Genomic DNA, 23,205 nt, shown 5'->3' with positions numbered 1-23,205 from the left:
GAATTCGACTTAAGGATGTTGTTCGGATTTAAGTATTGCATTTCATCAATCTCATATGTAATCTCTTTGTTCGACCAAAGCATTTTCGTAAGGCATGACATCTTTTCACTTTATAAGTAATTAATCAGAAATTGATAGGAGTCTGGTTTAGGCCAAAGTATATACTTCAATTAGCATACATTTTTCTTTCTTCTATCTTTGGAAATAAAATAATAGAAATGTAGTCACTGTAGGATACCCTTCTAAAATAATGAGACGAGCCTCGCCAAATAAAAAATGCAAATTGCGGGGCCCTCAACAACTAATCATAATATTTAGAATTCGGGCTAGGCCGTTTAGTGAATCTCATGGCTTTCTCAAAAATAATAACGCGTTAGACTCTTTAGGCGCGGCTTAATTAAATTACATTCTTAAATTCGGGTGCGCATTTATGTGACCCAAATTCAAATCTCAACGGAGTCGAAATGTGTTAACAACTACGGGTGCATTGATTGTGACGTGGTTCGAGATGCATTTTCACGACGTTGCAATTCTATAAAATAAATGATAATAATAAAAGCGGTTTAAACTTAATAAAAGCACATAAGTCACAACATGTATTTAAATCAGATATTTAGCCATTATAACAATTTAAGCGACCGTGCTAGAACCACGGGATTCGAGGGTGCCTAACACCTTCCCTCGGGTCAACAGAATTCCTTACTTAGAATTTCTGGTTCGCAGACTTCATTCGGAAAAGTCGAAAATTTCCTCGATTTGGGATTCAAGATAAACCGGTGACTTGGGACACCAAAAGCCAAACCTTTCCCAAGTGGCGACTCTGAATTAAATAAATAATCCCATTTCGAATATTGTCACTTAAATTGGACAAACTCCACCCGCGCATTTAACCCTTCGGGGCGGGCGCGCAAAAAGGAGGTGTGACAATGACAATGTGTATTTGCAGTTTTACTTGGATGAAATGTCTAATGCTGCTGGGGATGTATGATGATTTCAGTCTCTCTTAATATAAAGTTGAGTCTTCTATGCTAAGGTGGGCTTGTCATATGGTCTAAATCCGAGAGAAATTCAAAAATAGCCGGATTTACAAGTGGTAATTCAAAAATAGCTACAGTTTCAAAAGTTATCGAAATTTAGCCACTTTTTATGTAAAGATAAGTCTGAACGAAAACACTGTTCAAAATTTGAAAAATACTCCAGCATAATATACTGGAAATTCAGCAAAGTATATTGGAACTCCAGTATATTATACTAGAATCAACAAAGTATATCGGTCCGGTATAATTGCTGGAAGTTCATGCATAAGTGCACCGAACTTCTATGCTGGACCAGTTTCTGTTGCAGCAAAATAGTGGCTACTTTTCAATGACTTGACTAAAGTTGGCTATTTTTGAATGACCAATTCGAAAATTGGCTAGCCCGTGCTATTTTAACTCTAGGATATAGTGACCTCTATTTTTAATAATATTGAAATTACCCACTAGCAAATACAAGTATGTAGTAGCAGAAGTCTAACGATAATAAAAACGCTTCGGACCAACATAAACTGCATTAGGTGAAAATGAAATTCAGCGAAATAAATGAAATAAATCAGCACTAACAGAGAGCTAATGGTCCAGTCTATCTTCATAAGAATCTCGCTTTCCTTTAATAACTGAGGAGAAAAAATTAATTGGAATGGGAATAATTGACATCAGGTAGGTTGGAATGCCATCTAAAACTAACTAGCCTTATTGGCCAAATTTCTTTTTGGTCAAAAGTATTTTTTTTTTTGCCAAAAACAGTTTTGGCCAAAAATTGAGGTGTTTGGCCAAGCTTTTGGAAGGAAAAAAAAAGTGTTTTTGAGGAGAAGCAGAAGCAGTTTTGGAGAAACAGAAAAAAGTAGCTTCTCTCCAAAAGCACTTTTTTGAGAAGCATTTTGAGAAAAATACACTTAGAAGCAATTTTTTAAAGCTTGGCCAAACACTAATTGTTGCTCTGAAGTCTGAAGTGCTTTTCAAACTAATTAGCCAAACACAAACTGCTTCTCACCCAAAGTACTTTTGAAAAAAATACTTTTAAGAAAAAACACTTCTCAAAATAAGCTGATTTTTGCAGCTTGGTCAAATGGGCTATTAATCAGAGTAATCTTCTACCAAAGGATAAATACTACTACTTCCGAGGGGATAAAAGATAAGAAATGCAATATTTGCTCTCTTTTTTTTTTACAAGTAGCATATTTAATAACATTAACTAGTCAAAACTCATAATGTGTTCTTTAAGGCACCAAAACTAAGTCCTTGTTCACATTAAAATAACTGTATGGACATTGCACCATAAACATTTTTAAATCCCTAGCACCAAAAGGAAATTGAAAAAGAGAAAAACACTAATTCAGATGAAACTTTGAAGTTTGAATGTAGACAACAATAACAAACTCAAGTATAGTTCCGCAAGTGGAGTTTGGGGAGTGTACTGTGTACGCAGACTTTACCCCTACCTGGTGAAGGTAGGAAGATTGAATTTGGACAACAACAATAACAACAACAACAACAACAAAAAACCCAGTATAATCCCGCACGTCGAGTCTGGGAAGGGTAGTGGGTACACCGACCAATAATTTTCTCCGGGAGAAAAGGAAACTTGCATCACACTGATAATGATGCAGAGATTACATACATGCACACAGTTTCTTGGCTTGGTGGTGGAACTAATTTGGTTATCATGGGTAGAATAAGAAAGTCATCAGGAAAGATCATATGACAAAATTTGTAATGATCTCCGATGCCAACAGCAAGGTATATCCATATGATTATTCTCATAACAACAAAGAAGAATCAGTAAAAATAAATGAATTACATACAAAGGTATGGTTCACATATAGGTTAGAATTGAATCACCAGTAGTCACCACAAGAACAAGTGCTGTTCTTGAATCTATGAAATCTGCTGCCATCCCTAACAACAATTTCTCGCTTAGTAATCATGGCTATCAACTTAATCGCATTGTGACAATCGCTGCAAATCCTATGGCTTTGAACAAGTTGCAGTGAGGTTGAACTGGATGTGCTTATGAGCCCAAAAGATATTGCCAATTTTTCACTGTGATAATGTGGCAATTTTTGTTCCCGTTCATCTACATCGGGTAGTAAGGTTTTTCCCTCTGTAACATAGCCATGCTTGGAAATCTCCAGCATAAGCTCATCCAATTTTTGATATATCTCCTTCGTCTGCTCATGGCAGTTATCTCCGGACAGGAAAACATGTGGCTGCTTCTTTATTTCTATCCATGTACATGCCGGCTTTATCCTCAGACCTTTTCTCTTCAATGTTTGAACAACTGCAGCAGCTTCTTCTTGCTTGCCGGAACTGTTGTAGATATTTAAAAGCATCACATAATTGCTAAGTTTTTCTGGTTCCATACCGTACAGTTTCTCAGCTGCAAATTTTCCAAGCTCAAAATTCTTGTGGACTCTACAAGCTGTCAGTAACGCCGCCCACATATTAATAGTAGGCCTAAAAGGAGCATCTTTGATTAATGCAAAAGCTTCATCTAAAAGTCCTTCTCTACCCAACAATTCAATCATACATGCATAGTGCATTGCTCGAGGCTTCACACTGTAATCTCTACTCATTGATTCAAATATTTCCCACCCACGATCTGATAAACCAGAAAAACGACATGCAGATAAAACAGCCAGAAAAGTAACATGATTGGGCATCATTCCTTCGCAAACCATTCGCTCAAATAGCTCAACAGCCTCAATCCCTTGGCCATGATTACCATATCCACCTATTAAAGCATTCCAGGAAATAACATTCTTTTTGGGCATCCTCTCAAAAACATTCCGAGCATCTTCTATCCTTCCCCATTTGATATAGAAATCAACTAGTGCTGTGTTGGCAACTATATCAAATCCAAATCCATGTCGAACTAGCCCAGCATGAGCTTGTTTAGCATGCTCTAGTGAAGCTAATCTAGTGCAAACTCTGATAATGATTGAAAATGTGAAGTGATCCATTTTGACATCAGCATCTCGCATCTCATAGTACATACGTAAAGCCTCCTCACTATAGCCATGGAGAGCATAACCAGCAATAATCGTATTCCACCCTACTGTAGTCTTCACCGGCATCTGATCAAAAACAAACTGTGCATCCTCTATGCTACCGCACTTGCTGTACATATCAATTAAAGCACAAGACATGAAAACATTATCGTCTTCCCCCATTTTCAAAGCACAACAATGCAACTGCTGTCCCAAAGAAATAACCTCTAAACCAGAAGATGCTCTAATCATCGTGGCATATATCCGAGAATCGGAACCAGAGAACTCCTCCTCCTCCTCCAGCATCACGAAAAACAACCTAAATGCCTCTACATAATCCCCTAAATCCACTAGCCCACCAACCATCGTATTCCAAGAAATCGAGTTCCTCTCGGGCATTTCATTGAATACCATACGTGCATCTAGCATCATCTTACATTTCACATGCATAGACAACACCCTATTCCATAAATACTGGTCTAATACCAATCCTGAACTAACCATATGATTATGCACTCTTTTAACACCTCTGATTGACCTTAACCCAATACAAGCAGTAATCAAAGCATCATAAGTGCTACTACCTAACTGACAACCACCTTCACATTCTAACAGCTCGAAAAAATCAAGCGCCTCGTGATACCTTTTATGAAAAACTAACTTCTCTATTTGTGCACTAATCCCTGAACTTGAAGAATCCTCAATTTGGGTCACTTTTTCTTCAATCAAATTTTCCTCCCTTTTTGAAGGTTTTAACATTGGTCTTGGCTTTATAAACCTATGTTCAGAAAGTGAGCCTTTGATCTTTAAAAACGCATTTTTGTACCTTTTCTTACTGAATAAAGAGCAATGCCCATAAAGATGAAATCTTTCCTTTAAAACTTGTGGGTTTTTCAAGAAAGCAACATACTTACAGCTGCTCCTTAGCTGATCCAGTGGCAACGATATGTCCATTTTCAGGATTATAGCAACAGAAAAATAAAAGGGCGTCTTAAGAAATTAGTTAAGAGTTACAGTTTACCTCCAAATTTTGAATCAGATTTGGAGAAATTGCATCAATTGGACATCAATCAACCCAGTTTAGAGTGTGTACAAGTGATGATGGCGAAATGAGTGAATTTTTTGATCTCCACAACGAACTCCGCAACTGTAATTTTGATATTTGCAGCTTCGAAAAATCCGCCACTTATTTTATTTTATTTTAGTTTTTTCCTTTTTCGGCTTCGGCCGTTGGGTAGTTGATAGTTGGTAACCAATGAAGAAGATCTTTCCTCTTTCATGGGAAATATCACGACCTTCAATGGTTTTTTCAAACTTTGGGCTCAGTGAGAAATAACTTGATTGGGCTTATATAAGATGATTGCATAATTAGCCCATTTCAAGAAGAGAAGTGCACAAATAGCCGCTTGAAGGCAGGACATTACACCAAATGACCTTGAAAATAGACGGTTTTGATTTTTTGACCTCCGTTTGCCTCATGATCAAACTTTTAAGGTTAAAAGCCAAAAGTCTTATCTCTGGGACAAGCGAGGGGCAATAATTGTTAAACTTGAAGTATTGCCCCTCGGGCAAATGGGGTCAAAAAATTAAGAATGGCAGCGAAATGTCCTATTTGTGCAAATCACCTGCTTAAAGGACCGATAATTTGAGACATAGCTAGGCTTAGCTGAATCTTTATTGCAGAAGCAAAATATAGTTAAGTGCAATATTCTTCTACACTAGAAGTCATCATTAGTTGTTATTTAGTTCAATTGGAGAAGCAAATCATTGAATGATCCTAGAGTTATTTGTACAAAAGTATTATTTGCATTTTCATATTGAATTTAGATAAGGTATTCTCACCAAATAACTGCTGCCCATGTTCTACTTGCACCATAGTTGATTATATTATTGACTAATCGCGTGAAAATGATGGTACAAGAAATAAGTAAAAACTGTTATAAATAAAATTGCATTTAAGATGAATCTCTATATTTAGAGAGATTTTAGGGTTTGTTACTTTGTGGCTAAGTCACTTTTCTCCTATAAATAGAGGGGTTCTATTCCATTATGAATAATTCCAAATCAATAAGAATTCTCTCTTCCTACTTTTCTCTACAATACTATTCAGCGCGAGACTCCAACCAATTGAGTAGAGGCTTTGGGATACGTGCATGGTGCTCAACTTATACATAATATTGAGTATAATGATGGTCAATTGTTCCACGAACTTCCCTCAGGAATAAATTCTAGATTTAAGGTAAGTATTTTACCTTATTTTTCTCTTTTAAAATTCTTGAAATTCTATAATCTGATTTTAAATACAAGCAAGACAATAAATTTTGATTATAACTCTAATAGAGTTTGTAAGAAATTATGACCGTTCAAAGTGGTAAAATTTCTATGTCTTGCCATGATCAAGTTCATGTATGATTGTAAACACAAGAAGTGAAAAATCGTCCCATTGAATTTATTTCATTCTCATTCCCTTAAGAGAATGTGGTAGCATTATGTAATATTTCTGAAAGAAGATAAAATTATTACCGTGAAGATATCAATGGATGTAGACATGACAATAGATAAAATTATAATCGTCATCATTGTGGTAATGAGAACAGTAAAGATTCCCAAAATAATCCTCCACTATGTGGAAGTATTGTTTGTCATCGGTTTGACATGAGATTTTGTAAAACATATATAGATGATTATGGTCCATTCATGATGCGCATATGACAACATGTGATTTATGAATACATATTCATTCTTGAAATAATATAAACATGTTAGTGGTAGTAAATATACCACACTCACCTCTAGAAGGAAGTTTGAGAGGAAATAAGAAAATAATGTCATTATTATGGCATGAATGATCATTGGTCGCGTACTTATTGTATGCCAAAATATTTTAGCATTGTGATTATTAAAGGATAACAGTAATGCAAGAAAAAGATTTTGCATATAATTTTGACCACGACCACAACAACAACAACAACAACCCAGTATGGTCCCACAAGTAGGGTTTGGGGAGGGTAGTGTGTATGCAGATCTTACCTCTATCCCGATGAGGTAGAGAGACTATTTCTGAAAGACACTCGGCTCAAGAAGAAGAAAAGACAAAAAGAGAGAGATATTCACCACATGGATGTTGATGAATATGTGGTAGTACAAAATTAATTGAGAGCTCTAGAAGAGCCAATTATACTATTTTGAAAAATTAATATTGATTATCAATAAGGTATTGTGTCATAATAAATCTCAAAGAAACTTATTGAGTTTCTAAAGTATTCACGAAAGCGGATGGCTTTATTGAAACTATAAATAAAGGAAAGATTTAATATCTTCTAATACTACAACAATTTGTACCGGGGTAATATATATGAGAAAAATTACCCGCTTTATTTTCTAGTTTGTACTATACAAATAAGATACTACCATAATAAAGTAGAAGTTTATTGATATAAAAACTCATATCATAGTAAACTTGCAGCTTATTGATAATTGCACACGTCATGGTGTAATCTTGAAGTTTATCAATATTGATAATTTATTCAGTTGGCATAATTGGTGTAGCCATATTAATTTAAGTATGATGTGTAAAAATAAAAGAGAATTCACATGGGTAAATATTAAAGAACTAGAAAGTTCTTTGCGAATTCTCTTATTGTCATGCCCCAAACCTTGGGAGGCGTGGTTGACACCCGGTGTTGTGTTGGCCCGAGCGAATCACTCTGTAACTCATGATGGTTCGACCAAAACTAGAACATACATAGGTCTAGTTAGCTGAACTCATTACTTTTGTAACTATCATGGGCCAACATGGCCACAACTCATAATGCATAACTATAAGTGGGCAACACTGTATCAATAAACTATTATTCTTAAAACATGAATACATATGGGCCGGCAAGGCCTCTGATAAACTGTATAAAATGAACCTTTGTCTATAAAGCCTCTAAGATTATTTGACATAAAATCGGACAGGGTACCGGCCTACCCATAAGTATGTAGCAAAATTCTTACACGATCATTCATAGACTCGGTTGCACTCCGAATGAGGTGGAGTCTTACTGATCCTTTGCTGAATGCCAATCTCGTCTACTATGAGGTCTCGTCAAACTGATTATCTATACCTGCAGGCGTGAATGTTGCGTCCCCAACAAAAGGACGTCAGTACGAATAATGTACCGAGTATGTAAGGCATGTAAATCAGTATATAAAGGACATGGAAGAAACATGGAGTAAATGACTCAACCTATAAGTTTGGATAGATCTGTAAATCATGAAACATTTATAATGTCAGGCACATAAATGTCATGTAATGCATAGGTCTGTATGTACATAACATCATCAAGCCTCTGAGGGCATCCCATCATATAATATCGACCACTATGGGTAAATCATCAATCTTATGCGACACGAATCGCTTATTATAAAATGGGAATTGAAGAATTGTAATAGTACTACAAATGTGATTCGAGATGTTTTACTGGCATGGTTGGTTGGGCTATGGTCGTCACCATGCGGAAGGATATTCTATCATTTTAGCTCGGTAGCTGCACTTCTGAGAGCTTGAGGCTATGTGCGGATTGCTATGATTGTTCATGATTGGTTATCACACGGTATTGACATGATGATAGGATACTTGCCTATGTGTTGGGGCAGTGAATGACCTAGAAGGAGGTTTTCTCAGTGCATGATTCAGATATTTGGTGTTGTATTTTCGGCGAAGGAAGGTCAATCGGACTATGAATGACCAGGTTTAGGTTGATGGAGTAACAAGACTAGGTGTTTTCAAGTGTGGTAGAATTTTCATCTGCGACGAGGTATCGTCGTCCTCGATTGGATGTGTTAAGTTCGTCGGTGTCATAGTCTTCTACAATTCGCCTTTAGGGCAGGATATTGTGAAATAGTATTGGAGGAATGGTTGTCAGAGATATATTTGACTTAAGGTATCAACTGGGCAGCGAAGTATGGGGAAGGACACATACGGAGTGTCATGCGGTGGTTAAACTTCTAGAAGGCTGGGTGTAAGAAGCGGAAGTCGAATAGTTTCTTAAAGAAGTGAGTTTGCCCAAAGTGGGAGAGTGGCAGAGTAGCATATGGGTTTAGTGGTAGGATAACTATACACCTTGAGGAAAAGTTAGAGTGGTTTGGGAATTTTAGTGGATGGTGATTGGGTCTACGAGCGTAAATTAAAATATTGGCTAGCATATGGCGGGAGGTTTGATATGATAGAAAGGAGCTGCTTGATATGAAGAAGGGAACAATGTAACCTTGAAATGGAGAGATATTGTCGTGTATTTTAGTGGATGTCCACGAGGAATGAACGGATTCGTTCAGCTAGTGAATGAGCATGGGCTCAGGATGGGTTGTTGATTTCGTAGTAATGGTGCATTGCAACGTTGTTGGGAGATGACAACATGTAATTTCTACAAGGGGTTATCTCCTGTAAGCAAATCAGCGGTCGCGTGGTTGGCGAAGCTTCTGCGAAAAATCCTACTGACTATCCAGTAAGAGGTCGAATATGTTAATGTTTCTAGGGATTTTGAGTATTCATGAAATGCTAACGGAAGGATTTCGAGAATTTGGCGGTTTAATTGCGCAAGGTCATGTCAATAAGAGATAAAGAACCTTGGTGGGTTCCAGAGTTGGGAAATAGTGGCCTCAAACTAAGTGGGAGAGTCCCACCGCCTGCGGTTGGATTGCATGGTCATCTATTTGTGAGATTTGTGGTTGTTAGCACATTGATGGTACATTTCGCCTAAGGAAAAGAAATATAAGTGGTAATTTGAGTAGAGGATTTGATAAAGGTGTGCTATGGTTGGCCTTATTGGCTCATGTTCAGGCTTTGGTAAGACTCAGGATTTATGCTTGGTGTAGACGTGAGTTACAAGGAAAGTGATTTGGTGGAGTGCTTCGTCGACAGGGTGTTCATGTGCTAGAAGATTCATGGAGTTGATTATATTCGGGACCAAGTTAGAGTGGGTGGCTCTCAACAACGGTCCTAGTAGACTCGAAAGTTAAAGTGTGGTGCCTAATGATTTCGAGCCCATAAGTATGGTTAAGAATCGAGCTTTTGTAGCAGATTATGAAAAGAGGCTTGGAATATTCTATGATATCTTTGGTTTGTAGTATAGCTTTTAGAGGAATGAAAGAGAATGATTTCGAATTCGTAAAGGGATTTTTAGAACGGGTATACCAGATGAAGATGCAAATATGCACATAAGGAGGGTATGAGATGGTTTGTGGGATTTGAGACAACATGGTCTCGTGATACAAGGCCCCTCGGGAGGAGTGCAGATTGAGTTCATTATGTGTCAAATGGAGTTATTATTATTTCTGAGGTGATTAATGATAAATTAGAAGAATGTGGGATTGGTTAGCCATGGTTGAATTGACATATTGGTGACAGTGATCAGTTCCTCTTGCGTGATTGAGTTATGCATGTAATTTGTGACGGTACGTGTGAGGCTTGACGACCACCGTAATTGATTTTAGATGGGAGTATTTAAGTGTTATGGCCTATTATGTGTGAGCGAATCCCGGAAGGGTTATGGTGGCTTGGACCACTACTTGAAGATTTGCATATTCTATGGTTATGAGAATTCACTTGTGTGTTGCTATGGTTCTCCTGAAGTGAGTTAAGTGAAAAGTTTTATGATGAAGTATTAATCTATTAGTGGTTCCAGAGTTATGATGAAAATCTTGTACTATCGCATATTGGCATGTTAGGTGTGGCGAGTGGTATGGAATTTGAAAGTGAGGATCAGGGTCGCGGTTCGGTGATGACAAGGATGTCACGAGCTCGGATGAGCAGGAAAGGGATTTGAATGTTTAGAGAAAGCTGGCATTGTTTTCAACGTCACCTGAGATTGGTGTTTTGTGAAAAAGGCTTTGCATCCTAGTTAAGGATTCTTGATCGCTTTTCAGCGTTAGTGCGGTTGGTGGTATGGATGTACAGACCTGTTATCTATTACGGAAGGTCATGGGAGCATGCCCCACGGGAAGGTTGTATATGAGTGGCATGTAGTCACTTGATTGATTGAAGAATTAAACCAAGTATGAAGATTGTGGTGATATCGTTAACTTGAGAATTGATGCTTGGAAGGCACTCGAATTATTGGGTTGTGAACTGTGGGGGATTACTCCGGTTATGATGGTTATTCTTGTGTGTTATGGGAAAAGGGGGGTTATTATGGACCCAGGAAAGATTATGAACCTAGTTCGGTACGATCAGAATCGGCTTGAGGTCTGTGAATGGATTTAAGTATGAATATGGGCTTTATATAAGGCCGGATGTGTTCATTTCAGCATAGCACTCCTTATGGAGGAGTATTCGGACGTTGGATGTTATTTCGTCGTCGGCTATTTCATGTAATGCTATATTGTGTCATGTGAGTTGTGAACGGCTCGATAATTTTCTCATGTGTCGAGGTTCCGCATAGCGATGATGTTATGTGAGCAGGATGACTCTTTAGTTTCAAAACATCTATCACACCTCAGTTGTGCTTGAGTTTGTTAGCTTATGGCGCTATATGTCTCCCCAGGGATGGTATTATGCACTTAGCGTGCTTGTGACCGATATTCGATATTTTGTTGAAATGAGCAATTTAGCTCGATGTGTATCTCCTTATGTAAATTTTATGCGTGGATCGGGTGGCACGCCGTCATGGGTATGTTGTTTGGATCAGGTTGCATGCCGCAACAGTGTGATGTTGAGTACTGTTCCCTATACCTGTTTTTGTGTGTTTTGTTTCCCATTTTCTGAGGAAAGTTCATATTAGTCGCGTGAGTTGAGTAGTCCCTTCCTGAGTTTGCTTTCCTTATGTATAAACTTCGAGCTTGCAGCCTATTGGCACACTACGTCATCATATGGGACTTTTGATCATGACCGGGGTGGCTTATTGCCCAAGCAGTTCGTACTGGGTGAGACAAGATTATTGGATCTAGGATCAGTGCAGTCGGATTATATGAAGTATATTAAAGAGCAAAGATCATTAATTGGTTCAGAATGAGGTAATGGTTTTTTTCAGAAGTATAGACTCAATGATTTGTTAACTTGGCAGTTGGTTATAAATTTCTACACATCTCTTCTGTCGTGGCGGTATTGCGAGAGTTGGAACAAGACTTATACATATTATGAGGTGCGTTGTGAGCATCAGATTTGGGGAATGTTGGTTATTATGATCATAGAATGTTATTATGGTCCTGTGAATGATGTGGTGCATGGTGAAAATTTAGCAAAGGTATGCAATCATGTATCGGTGCATCGTGTGGTGATTGATACGGTGTTCGTATGTTGGAAGCAGGCATGGCAGAGAATTTTGGATGTTGGAATTGGGCTCTAAGCTTATTTGCTTGAATAAAAGAGAATATCTTCAGATTTGATCAAGCTAATGTGCCCAACTAAGTTGTGGTAGCACAGGTAGTACACGAGGTGTTAAGTAGTGATTTCAGACTAATTCAGTGCAGTTCTCAGCACGTTCGAGGACAAACGTATGTTTAAGTAGGAGAGAATGTAACGACCCGACCGATCATTTTGAGCTCTAGCGCATCAATCAGCGGTTTGAGGCCCTGAGTAGCTTCACTTCAGGTATTATAACTTGTACGCATGGTCGGAATTGAATTCCGGGAAGTTCGGGGTTGATTCGGAGAGAAAATTCTCATTTCGGAAGCTTTAAGTTGAAAGAATTGACAAAGACTGGATTTTTGAGTAAACGACCTCGGAATCGAGATTCGAAGGTTCTAGCAAGTTTGTATAATGATTTCGGACTTGGGCGTTGTCACGACCCAAAATCCCAACCCGGTCGTGATGGAGCCTCTCGTGAGGACAAGGCCAGCCTATCAACAAAACAGTACATCTCTTTATAATTACTTAGTAGGAAAAATTCTAAATCATGGGCAATATAATCTTAAATGCGAAATAAACATGATAGAACAAGGAAAACTATCCCAACTCAGCCCGAAATCGAGGTGTCACAAGTCATGAGCTACTACAGAGTTTACTAATATTTTACAAAATCTGGAATTATCATAAATTAAAAAGATAAGGGAGAAAACGGGGTTGCGGACGTCAACAGCTAACTCGTTACTCCTAGTCACCGCCTGGCCTGGAAAGAATCAGCGCTCAGGAGCGAACTCAGCTATGCCTGTATTTGCACACATGGTGCAAGGAGTAATGTGAGTACTCCAACCCAGTGAGTAATAAAAATAAATAACGACTGAAAACATGAAATCTCATAACGACACAATATAGCGTTATCCCAAGCAGCAAAATCAGTTATACAGTAAAACAGTGAGTATCAGATAATTCTTCTTTTAAAACAGTAAAGACAAATAATTTCCACAGTAAGGATAAATCAAAAGCTTGCCCCTTGGGCTCAATATGTAAATCTCAGTATAGTATCAGCCCCTCGGGCTCACTCCCAACTCACCAGCACACAACATCATCCCCTTGGCCTCACTCCCAACTCACCACACACAAGCAACGGCCTCTCGGGCCCACTCCCAACTCACCTGGGTACCCTGCACTCACTGGGGGTGTGTACAAACTCCGGAGGGGCTCCTACAGCCCAAGCGCAATATCAATAGGCCTGAAAGCCTTCACACATCACACACGAGGCCTGAAAGCCTCCTCATATAACACTCGAGGCCTGAAAGCCTCCTCACATCACTCAACATATCCTCACGTATGGCCCTCGGCCTCAATCAGTCCAGAAAATAATCATAAGCCTCTTGGGCATCAGTAAAACAATAGTGCTCAGCTCAACAACATTATAAATATCATTAAATCTCGAGTTGAGTATAAATGTAGCTGAGTTCACAAAATAATATAATTCAATTGGACTGAGTTCAAATAATATTTCAATTCGTGAGGAAAATAGTGATATAAATTCACAAAAGATTTCAGATAATTGGCACGAAGCCCAGATATGGCAATAAGCCCCAATCATAGTGAAAAACAATAAATTTTTATCAATTACGCGGTAAAAATATCAACTGAGATGGACCAAGTCACAATCCCCAATAGTAAATGACCCCGCGCTCGTCATACAACGCGTGTCTCATCTCAACATAGCAGTATGTTGGGCAATCCAGGGTTTCAAACCCTCAGTGCATCATTTAAAATCATTACTCACCTCGAACCGGTGAAATCTATAGCTTGCATCGCCTTTGCCCCTCAAATCGGCCTCCACGCGCGTCGAATCTAACCAAAATCAGAGCGAATACATCACAATATGCTAAGGGAACAATACCCAATCGAAAATACTCGAAAAACGCTAAAAATCACGAAGTTGGCAAAACCCGAGCCCCGGTCTCACTTCTCGAAAAATTACGAAAGTCACATTACCGGATTCCTTGTCTCGCCACGAGTCCGTACATATAAAATTTACCAAAATCGGAGTTCAAATGACCCCTCAAATCTTCAAATATTATTTTCAAATCTCTAGGTCCAAAATCCCCAATTTACATCTCAAAAACATGTAATCTAGTCGGATTATTCGATGATAATTCAATATTATGGAGTAGAAATAATCACAAGTGACTTACCTCAAGATTTCTCATGATTTCTTGCTCAAAAATCGCCCCAAACTGTGTTATTTCGCAAGAAAATAGGTAAAAAAAACGAGCAGAAACGCAGCAGCTTTTAATAAGCAAATCTGGTCACTAAAGACCCAAATCTGATCGCTAAAGGTGCTAATCTGGTCGCTAAAAGTGCCACACCAGACCTGATGCACCAGCACTCTTTAATTTCACTAAAAAGGCTCTAACTTCTTGATACGAACTCGGAATTAGACGATTCTTATTCCTATGAGTCACAAATAATAATACGAACACAACCCTTCAATCGAGAGACTCAATTCGGAGCTCATTTTCCCAGTGCGATATCCATTTCGCTCGTTAAACAATTACTCATGTTTCGCGTCAAAAACTCAATCGCGACTTGATGAAATTAGACCAAAATTTCCAGATCAGTCCTATAATTCATTATCAAAATTCCGGAAGTCTCGGAATCAAATTTGGATCTCTAGAACTAAAAATGAACCTTTAGATCATTACATTTATACTCAAAACGGCAAAAATCTTCCAAAAACTCTTCCAAAATTTGTCTGAGCCTCATGGGATCCCAACGAAGTATACTAACAAGTCCCTAATATGACACAAACTTAGTTGTTTCTTCGAATCACCAAAATCAATGCAAAAATACTAAATTCACCTCGGATTCAAGCCTATGAACTTTGAAACTTCTAATTTTCACATCCGATGTCGAAACATGTCAAAACTAGTCCGAATGATCTCAAATTTTGCAGACAAGTCCAAACTGACATAACAAAGCTACTGCAACTCTAAGAATTCCATTCCGAGCATCGGATCAAAATCTTACCTATCAACCGGAATTCGCCAAAATACTAACTTTGCCAATTCAAGCTTAATTCTACACCGGTCATCACAAAAATATTCCGGACACACTCCTAAGTTCCAAATCACCTAAAAAGCTATCCGAACCATAAAATTTGCATTTCGAGTGCTCTAACACATAAGTCAATATCCGGTTGACTTTTCCAACTTAAGCTTCCTTAAAAGAGACTAAGTGTCTCAAACCTTACCAAAATCATTCAGGAATGACTTCAAATTTTGCACACAAGTCACATTCGACATTACGGACTTGCCCCAACTTTCGGAATCGCATTCCGACCCCGATATCAAAATTTCCACTTCCGGTCGAATTTTCTCAAAAACCTTCAAATTTCTATATTTAGCCAAACGACTCCAAAATGACCTACGGACCTACGAATTCATTTCCGATCGCGCTCCCAAATCCAGAATCACCATACGGAGCTACTCCCAGTCTCGGAATTCCAAACGGACATCATAACACTGAACTGCATTTTAAGCCAAACTGATGCAATTTCTTCTAAAATGCTATCTTTCACAATAGGCGCCAAAACGCTCCTGGGTTATCCAAAACCCGATCCGGGCATACGCCCAAGTCCGAAATCATCATACAAACCTGTTGGAACCTTCGGATCCCAATTCCGAGGTTGTTTACTCAAAATTCCAATCCTAGTTCATTTCTTCAATTTTAAGCTTTCAAAATGAGAATTTCCATTTAGATTTGATTCCAAACTTCCTGAATTTTAATTCTGACCATACACACAAGTCAATATACCTGAGATGAAGCTGCTCATGGCCTCAAACTGCTGAATGACGCGCCGGAGCTCAAAACGACCGATCGGGTCGTTACAATCTCCCCCACTTAAACATACGTTCGTCCTCGAACGTGCTGAGAACTACACTGAAGTATTTTGAAATCACTTGTTTAACATCTCATGCACCTTCCCGTGCTACCACCACTCAGTTGAGCACATTAGGTCGATAACTTTGTAGATATACTCCCTTATTCAAGCAAATAAGCCATTAGGTCCAATTCCAACATCCTGAATTTCCTGCCAAGCCTGTTTCCATCATACGACCACCATATCAATCTCCACACGCTGTACCCAACATGGCTGCATAACTTTGCTGAATTCACACTTTGCATCACTTTACTCATAGGACCACAATAACATTCTTTAAACATAATAGTCGAAATTCCACAAATCTGATGCTCCCATTGCATCTCATGACCTACATAGGTCTTGCTCTAGTTTTTACAACACCGATACGACTGAAGAGATGTGCCGAAATTCATAATCAACTGTTGAATCAACAATTCATTGGATCTATACTCCTGACAAGTTCCATTACCTTGTCTCAAACCAAAGAATGATCTTTGCTCTATAATATACTTCATATAATCAGTTTGCACTGACCCCAAATCTAGTAACCTCGTCTCACCCAGTACGAACTGCTCAGGCAATAAGTCACCTCGGACATAATCAAAAATCCCACAAGACGCCACAATGTGCCAGTGGGCTACCAATTCGAACGCGATACAAAAGGAAGGCGAACTCTGGGAGGAACTACTCAACTCGCACACTAACATGGACTTCTTCAGAAAACAGGGAAACAGAACACATAAAAGCAAATATGGGCACTGAACTGAACATCACACTGTTGCGGAGCGCAACCCGATCCAAACAACATACCCATGGCGGCGTGCCACCCGATCCACATATAGAACTCACATAAGGAGATACACGTCGAACTGAATAGCTCACCACATCCAAATACCGAATATCGATCATAAGCACACTAAGGTGCATAATACCATTCCCAAGGAAACATATAGCGTTATAGGCTACAACTCAAGCACAACTGAGGTGCGATACATGATCTAAGTCTCAAGAGCCATCCTGCTCATATAACATCACCGCTGAGCGGAACCTCAACACATAAGGAATTTACCAAGCCGTCTCACAACTCATACATTGCAATATATCTTTACATGAATTATCTGACCATGAAATAAGACCGCGACTATCCTTCCATAAAGAGCGCATTGTTGAAATAAACACAACTGGCCTGACGTAAGGCTTACTTCCACATTTAAATCTATCCCCCGACCTCAAGTCGATCCTGATCGTGCCAAGCTAGGCCAATAATATTTCACAGGTCTATAACCCAATAAGCAGAGTGCCCTCCAGGCATAAATTCTCAAATGGATGATATTACCAAAATCCTCATACTTGGTTTAAATTTCTAATTAATCAAGTGACTACATATCACACTTATACAATCTTCCTGTGGGACAAGCTCCCACCATCTTCCGAAATAATTAATGGTTTCGCACATTCAAAGCACCGGCTGCACTAACGCTGAAAAGTGATCAAGAATCCCTAACCAGGATGCAAAGCCTTTCTCACAGAACACCGGTCTTAGGTGATACTGACATCAATACCCATCTTACTCAAAACATTGGAACTCCTTTCATGCTCATCTGAGCTTGTGACATCACAGTCATTGACCAAACTGCGACCTTGGTCCTTACTTCAAATTCCATACCACTCATTGCACCTCACGTGTCGATATACGATAGACATGATTTCCATCACAACTCTGGAACCGCTGATAGGCTAATATTTCATCACATAAGACTTTCCATTTAACTTACTTCGGGAGAACTATAGCAACATACAGGCGAATTCTCATAACCGTCGAATATGCCAATATCTAAGTAGTGGTCCAAGCCACCGTAACCCTTCCAGGATTTGCCTCCACATAACAAGCCATAACAGAAGAATGCTTCTGAACAAAATCAATTACGGTGGCCGACAAGCCTCACACGTACCGCCACAAATCACTTGCATAACTTGCTCACGCTGAAGGAACTGATCACTGACAACAATATGCCAATTCAACTATGGCTAATCAACCTACCTCCTTCCAATTTACCCTTAATTGCCTTGGAAATAATACTTCTCCATTCAACATATAACATACTCCATCTGCACTCCTCCAGAGTGACCTTGAATCACGAGACCATGTTGTCTCAAATAACATGCATTCAACAATTCATTTACTCAAATTACCACTCATGGTCCTTTTCCGTAGCCGCAATAACCCATCAATACGCTAATAACCAGAATTCATGCAGGTAATTAACCATGCAACCCAATCGTAAGCGGTGGGACTCTCCCACTTAGCTCAAAGCCACTATTACACGACTTTCGAACACATTAGAACCATTCTCTCAAGTCATTTACTCTTATTCAAAATGCAATTCACCTGATCCAAGGAACATAACCACACGTGCCTCATTAGCACTCTGACACCGCAGGGTATGACCTCATTCCAGTACAACCAAACATCTTCCTGCTCCATGCACCGAGCATTCTTTACCAACGACAGCTTAAGACATACTGTGATTCTCACACATCTATAAAGCACCATGTAGCCTTTGTCCAAGTTTTCCCTCACTCGTGCCATCTTCGGACCAATTTCCGTAACCAGAGCTGATTCGCCAGCATGCCTCGAACCGGAACCAACATAGCACATGACCGCACAATTATCTAATCAATAGCAAACTCCCCAACTTGGCTCGAAGCCATAGATCACAACACATATACACTATTGCTGCCGTAATACCATGGTGAGATTAAACTCACTCCTTCATTCACTCACACAACAGTTAAGCCCACTAATAGGCGACAATTATTTTTTACTAAGTCCTAAATTTTTCAAAAATTTCGGCAGAGTTTCCTTTGTAATTGGGCCTATCCATCTGCCAGAGAATCACCAAAACCATCCTAACAACACATCCACAACTTGACAAAGCATCACAATGAAAAATCAAACACTCAATAGTCCACCTATCATCCAACAAGTCTCTATCGTCACTTCCAAGTCATATAGATACATCTCGCAGTTGTAACATAATCATCACGTAGCTATCCATCCATAATTCCCACTAATAGGGACAATACCGAACATATAAGTTCAAAACACTTGCTCACATAATCAACACCCCGGTGCTCAAGCCATAGCAATAATCCGGCCTCAAGTTCTCCCGATTGGCCTAACATCAAACTCACAAAGATTACACCTCGCCCATCGATCGGGGAATTACAAGCCATCAAGGCACATCTAATACTGAGCATTCGTTCGCACATACGAATATGTGGAAGGAACTGTAAAACTTACTTTTTCAAGCTGAATCAAGGAGGCACGATTAAGAATTCAAGAATATGAAGTTTTTCCTAAAGGTTCTGCAGCCTCCCGAGGATAAGTACAGGCGTCTCCGTACCGATCCGCGAGACTCTACTAAACCAGCTCATGACTCGCGAGACCTAGTAACCTAGGCTCTGATACCAACTTGTCACGACCCAAAATCCCAACCCGATCGTGATGGCGCCTCTCGTGAGGACAAGGCCAGCCAATCAACAAAACAATACATCTCTTTATAATTACTTAGCAGGAATAAGTCTAAATCATGGGCAATATAATCTTAAATGCGAAATAAACGTGATAGAACAAGGAAAACCCTCCCAACTCAGCCCGAAATCGGGGTGTCACAAGTCATGAGCTACTACAGAGTTTACTAATATTTTACAAAGTCTGGAATTATCATAAATAACAAAGATAAGGGAGAAAACGGGGCTGCGGACGTCAACAACTACCTCGTTACTTCTAGTCACCGCCTGGCCTGGAAAGAATCAGCGCTCAGGAGCGAACTCAGCTCTGCCTGTATCTGCACACATGGTGCAGGGAGTAATGTGAGTACTCCAACCCAGTGAGTAATAAAAATAAATAACGACTGAAAACATGAAATCTCATAACGGCACAATATAGCGCTATCCCAAGCAGTAAAATCAGTTATACAGTAAAACAGTGAGTATCAGATAATTCTTCTTTTAAAACAGTAAAGACAAATAATTTCCACAGTAAGGATAAATCAAAAGCTTGCCCCTCGGGCTCAATATGTAAATCTCAGTATAGTATCAGCCCCTCGGGCTCACTCCCAACTCACCAGCACACAACATCAGCCCCTCGGGCTCACTCCCAACTCACCACACACAAGCAACGGCCTCTCGGGCCCACTCCCAACTCACCTGGGTACCCTGCGCTCACTGGGGGTGTGTACAGACTCCGGAGGGGCTCCTACAGCCCAAGCACAATATCAATAGGCCTAAAAGCCTTCACACATCACACTCGAAGCCTGAAAGCCTCCTCACAAAACACTCGAGGCCTGAAAGCCTCCTCACATCACTCAATATATCCTCACGTATGGCCCTCGGCCTCAATCAGTCCAGAAAATAATCATAAGCCTCTTAGGCATCAGTAAAACAATAGTGCTCAGCTCAACAACATTATAAATATCATTAAATCTCGAGTTGAGTATAAATGTAGCCGAGTTCACAAAATAATATAATTCAATTGGACTGAGTTCAAATAATATTTCAATTCGTGAGGAAAATAGTGATGTAAATTCACAAAAGATTTCAGATAATTGGCACGAAGCCCAAATATGGCAATAAGCCCCAATCATAGTGAAAAACAATAAATCTTTATCAATTACGCGGTAAAAATATCAACTGGGATGGACCAAGTCACAATCCCCAATAGTAAATGACCCCGCGCTCGTCATACAACGCGTGTCTCATCTCAACATAGCAGTATGTTGTGCAATCCGGGGTTTCAAACCCTCAGTGCATCATTTAAAATCATTACTCACCTCAAGACGGTCCAATGTCTACTCCGCTATGCCCTTGCCTCTCGAATTTACCTCTTCGCGCGTCGAATCTGGTCCAAAATCATAGCGAATACATCACAATATGCTAAGGGAACAATACCCAATCGAAAATACTCGAAAAACGCTAAAAATCACGAAGTTGGCAAACCTGAGCCCCGGGCTCACTTCTTGAAAAATTAAGAAAGTCACATCACCGGATTCCTCGTCTCGCCACGAGTCCGTACATATAAAATTTACCAAAATCGGAGTTCAAATGACCCCTCAAATCTTCAAATCTTATTTTCAAATCCCTAGGTCCAAAATTCCAATTTACACCTCAAAAACATGTAATCTAGTCGGATTATTCGATGATAATTCAATATTATGGAGTAGAAATAATCACAAGTGACTTACCTCAAGATTTCTCATGATTTCTTGCTCAAAAATCGCCCCAAACCGTGTTATTTCGCAAGAAAATAGGTAAAAAAAACGAGCAGAAATGCAGGAGCTTTTAATAAGCAAATCTGGTTGCTAAAGACCTAAATCTGGTCGCTAAAGGTGCTAATCTGGTCGCTAAAAGTGCCACACCAGACCTGATGCACTAGCACTCTTTAATTTCACTAAAAATGCTCTAACTCCTTCATACGAACTCAGAATTAGACGATTCTTATTCCTATGAGTCACAAATAATAATACGAACACAACCCTTTAATCGAAACTCAATTCGGAGCTCATTTTCCTAGTGCGATATCCATTTCGCTCATTAAACAATTACTCATGTTTCGGGTCAAAAACCCAATCGCGACTTGATAAAATTAGACCAAAATTTCCAGATCAGTCCTATAATTCATTATCAAAATTTCGAAAGTCTCGGAATCACATTTGGATCTCTAGAACTAAAAATGAACCTTTAGATCATTACATTTATGCTCAAAACGGCAAAAATCTTCCAAAAACTCTTCCAAAATTTGTCCGAGCCTCATTGGATCCCAACAAAGTATACTAACAAGTCCCATAATATGACACAAACTTAGTTGTTTCTTCAAATTACCTAAAACAACGCAAAAATACAAAATTCACCTCGGATTTAAGCCTATGAACTTTGAAACTTCTAATTTTCACATCCGATGTCGAAACACGTCAAAACTAGTCCGAATGATCTCAAATTTTGCAGACAAGTCCAAAATTACATAACTAAGCTACAGCAACTCTCGGAATTCCATTCCGAGCCTCGGATCAAAATCTTACCTATCAACCGGAATTCGCCAAAATACTAACTTTGCCGATTCAAGCTTAATTCTACACCGGTCATCACAAAAATATTTCGGACACACTCCTAAGTCCCAAATCACCTAACAAAGCTATCCGAACCATAAAATTCGCATTTCGAGTGCTCTAACACATAAGTCAATATTCTATTGACTTTTCCAACTTAAGCTTCCTTAAAAGAGACTAAGTGTCTCAAACCTTACCAAAATCATTCAGGAATGACTTCAAATTTTGCACACAAGTCACATTCGACATTACGGACTTGCCCCAACTTTCGGAATCGCATTCCGACCCCGATATCAAAATTTCCACTTCCGGTCGAATTTTCTCAAAAACCTTCAAATTTCTATATTTAGCCAAACGGCTCCAAAATGACCTACGGACCTCCGAATTCACTTCCGATCACGCTTCCAAATCCATAATCACCATACGGAGATACTCCCAGTCTCGGAATTCCAAACGGCCATCAATAACACTGAAATGCATTTTAAGCCAAACTGATGCAATTTCTTCTAAAATGCTATCTTCCACAATAGGCGCCAAAACGCTCCCGGGTTATCCAAAACCCGATCCGGGTATACTCCCAAGTCTGAAATTATCATACGAACCTGCTGGAACCTTTGGATCCCAATTCTGAGGTCGTTTACTCAAAATTCCAATCCTAGTTCATTTCTTCAATTTTAAGCTTTCAAAATGAGAATTTCCATTTAGATTTGACTCCAAACTTCCTGAATTTTAATTCCGACCATACACACAAGTCAATATACCTGAGATGAAGCTGCTCATGGCCTCAAACCGCTGAATGATGCGCCGGAGC

The 23,205-nt window shown here is 39.3% G+C and overlaps 1 protein-coding gene across 1 annotated transcript; it reads right to left on the bottom strand.

Moving 5' to 3' along the window:
* Positions 1 to 2,759: 2,759 nt before the first annotated feature.
* Positions 2,760 to 5,294, bottom strand: LOC104219878 (pentatricopeptide repeat-containing protein At5g50390, chloroplastic). Its single transcript, XM_009770631.2, has one exon. The coding sequence runs from the start codon at positions 4,979 to 4,981 to the stop codon at positions 2,876 to 2,878; it is 2,106 nt and encodes a 701-aa protein (XP_009768933.1). The 5' UTR covers positions 4,982 to 5,294; the 3' UTR covers positions 2,760 to 2,875.
* Between the last annotated feature and the right edge of the window lie 17,911 nt (positions 5,295 to 23,205).

The sequence above is a fragment of the Nicotiana sylvestris genome, chromosome 7, assembly GCF_000393655.2.
Source record: "Nicotiana sylvestris chromosome 7, ASM39365v2, whole genome shotgun sequence".
Lineage (NCBI taxonomy): Eukaryota > Viridiplantae > Streptophyta > Magnoliopsida > Solanales > Solanaceae > Nicotiana > Nicotiana sylvestris.
This window is presented reverse-complemented; position numbering and strand designations above follow the sequence as displayed.

Bases quoted from the DNA above. Each gene is read 5' to 3' on its own strand.
- LOC104219878 (XM_009770631.2), bottom strand. From the start codon at position 4,981: ATGGACATATCGTTGCCACTGGATCAGCTAAGGAGCAGCTGTAAGTAT.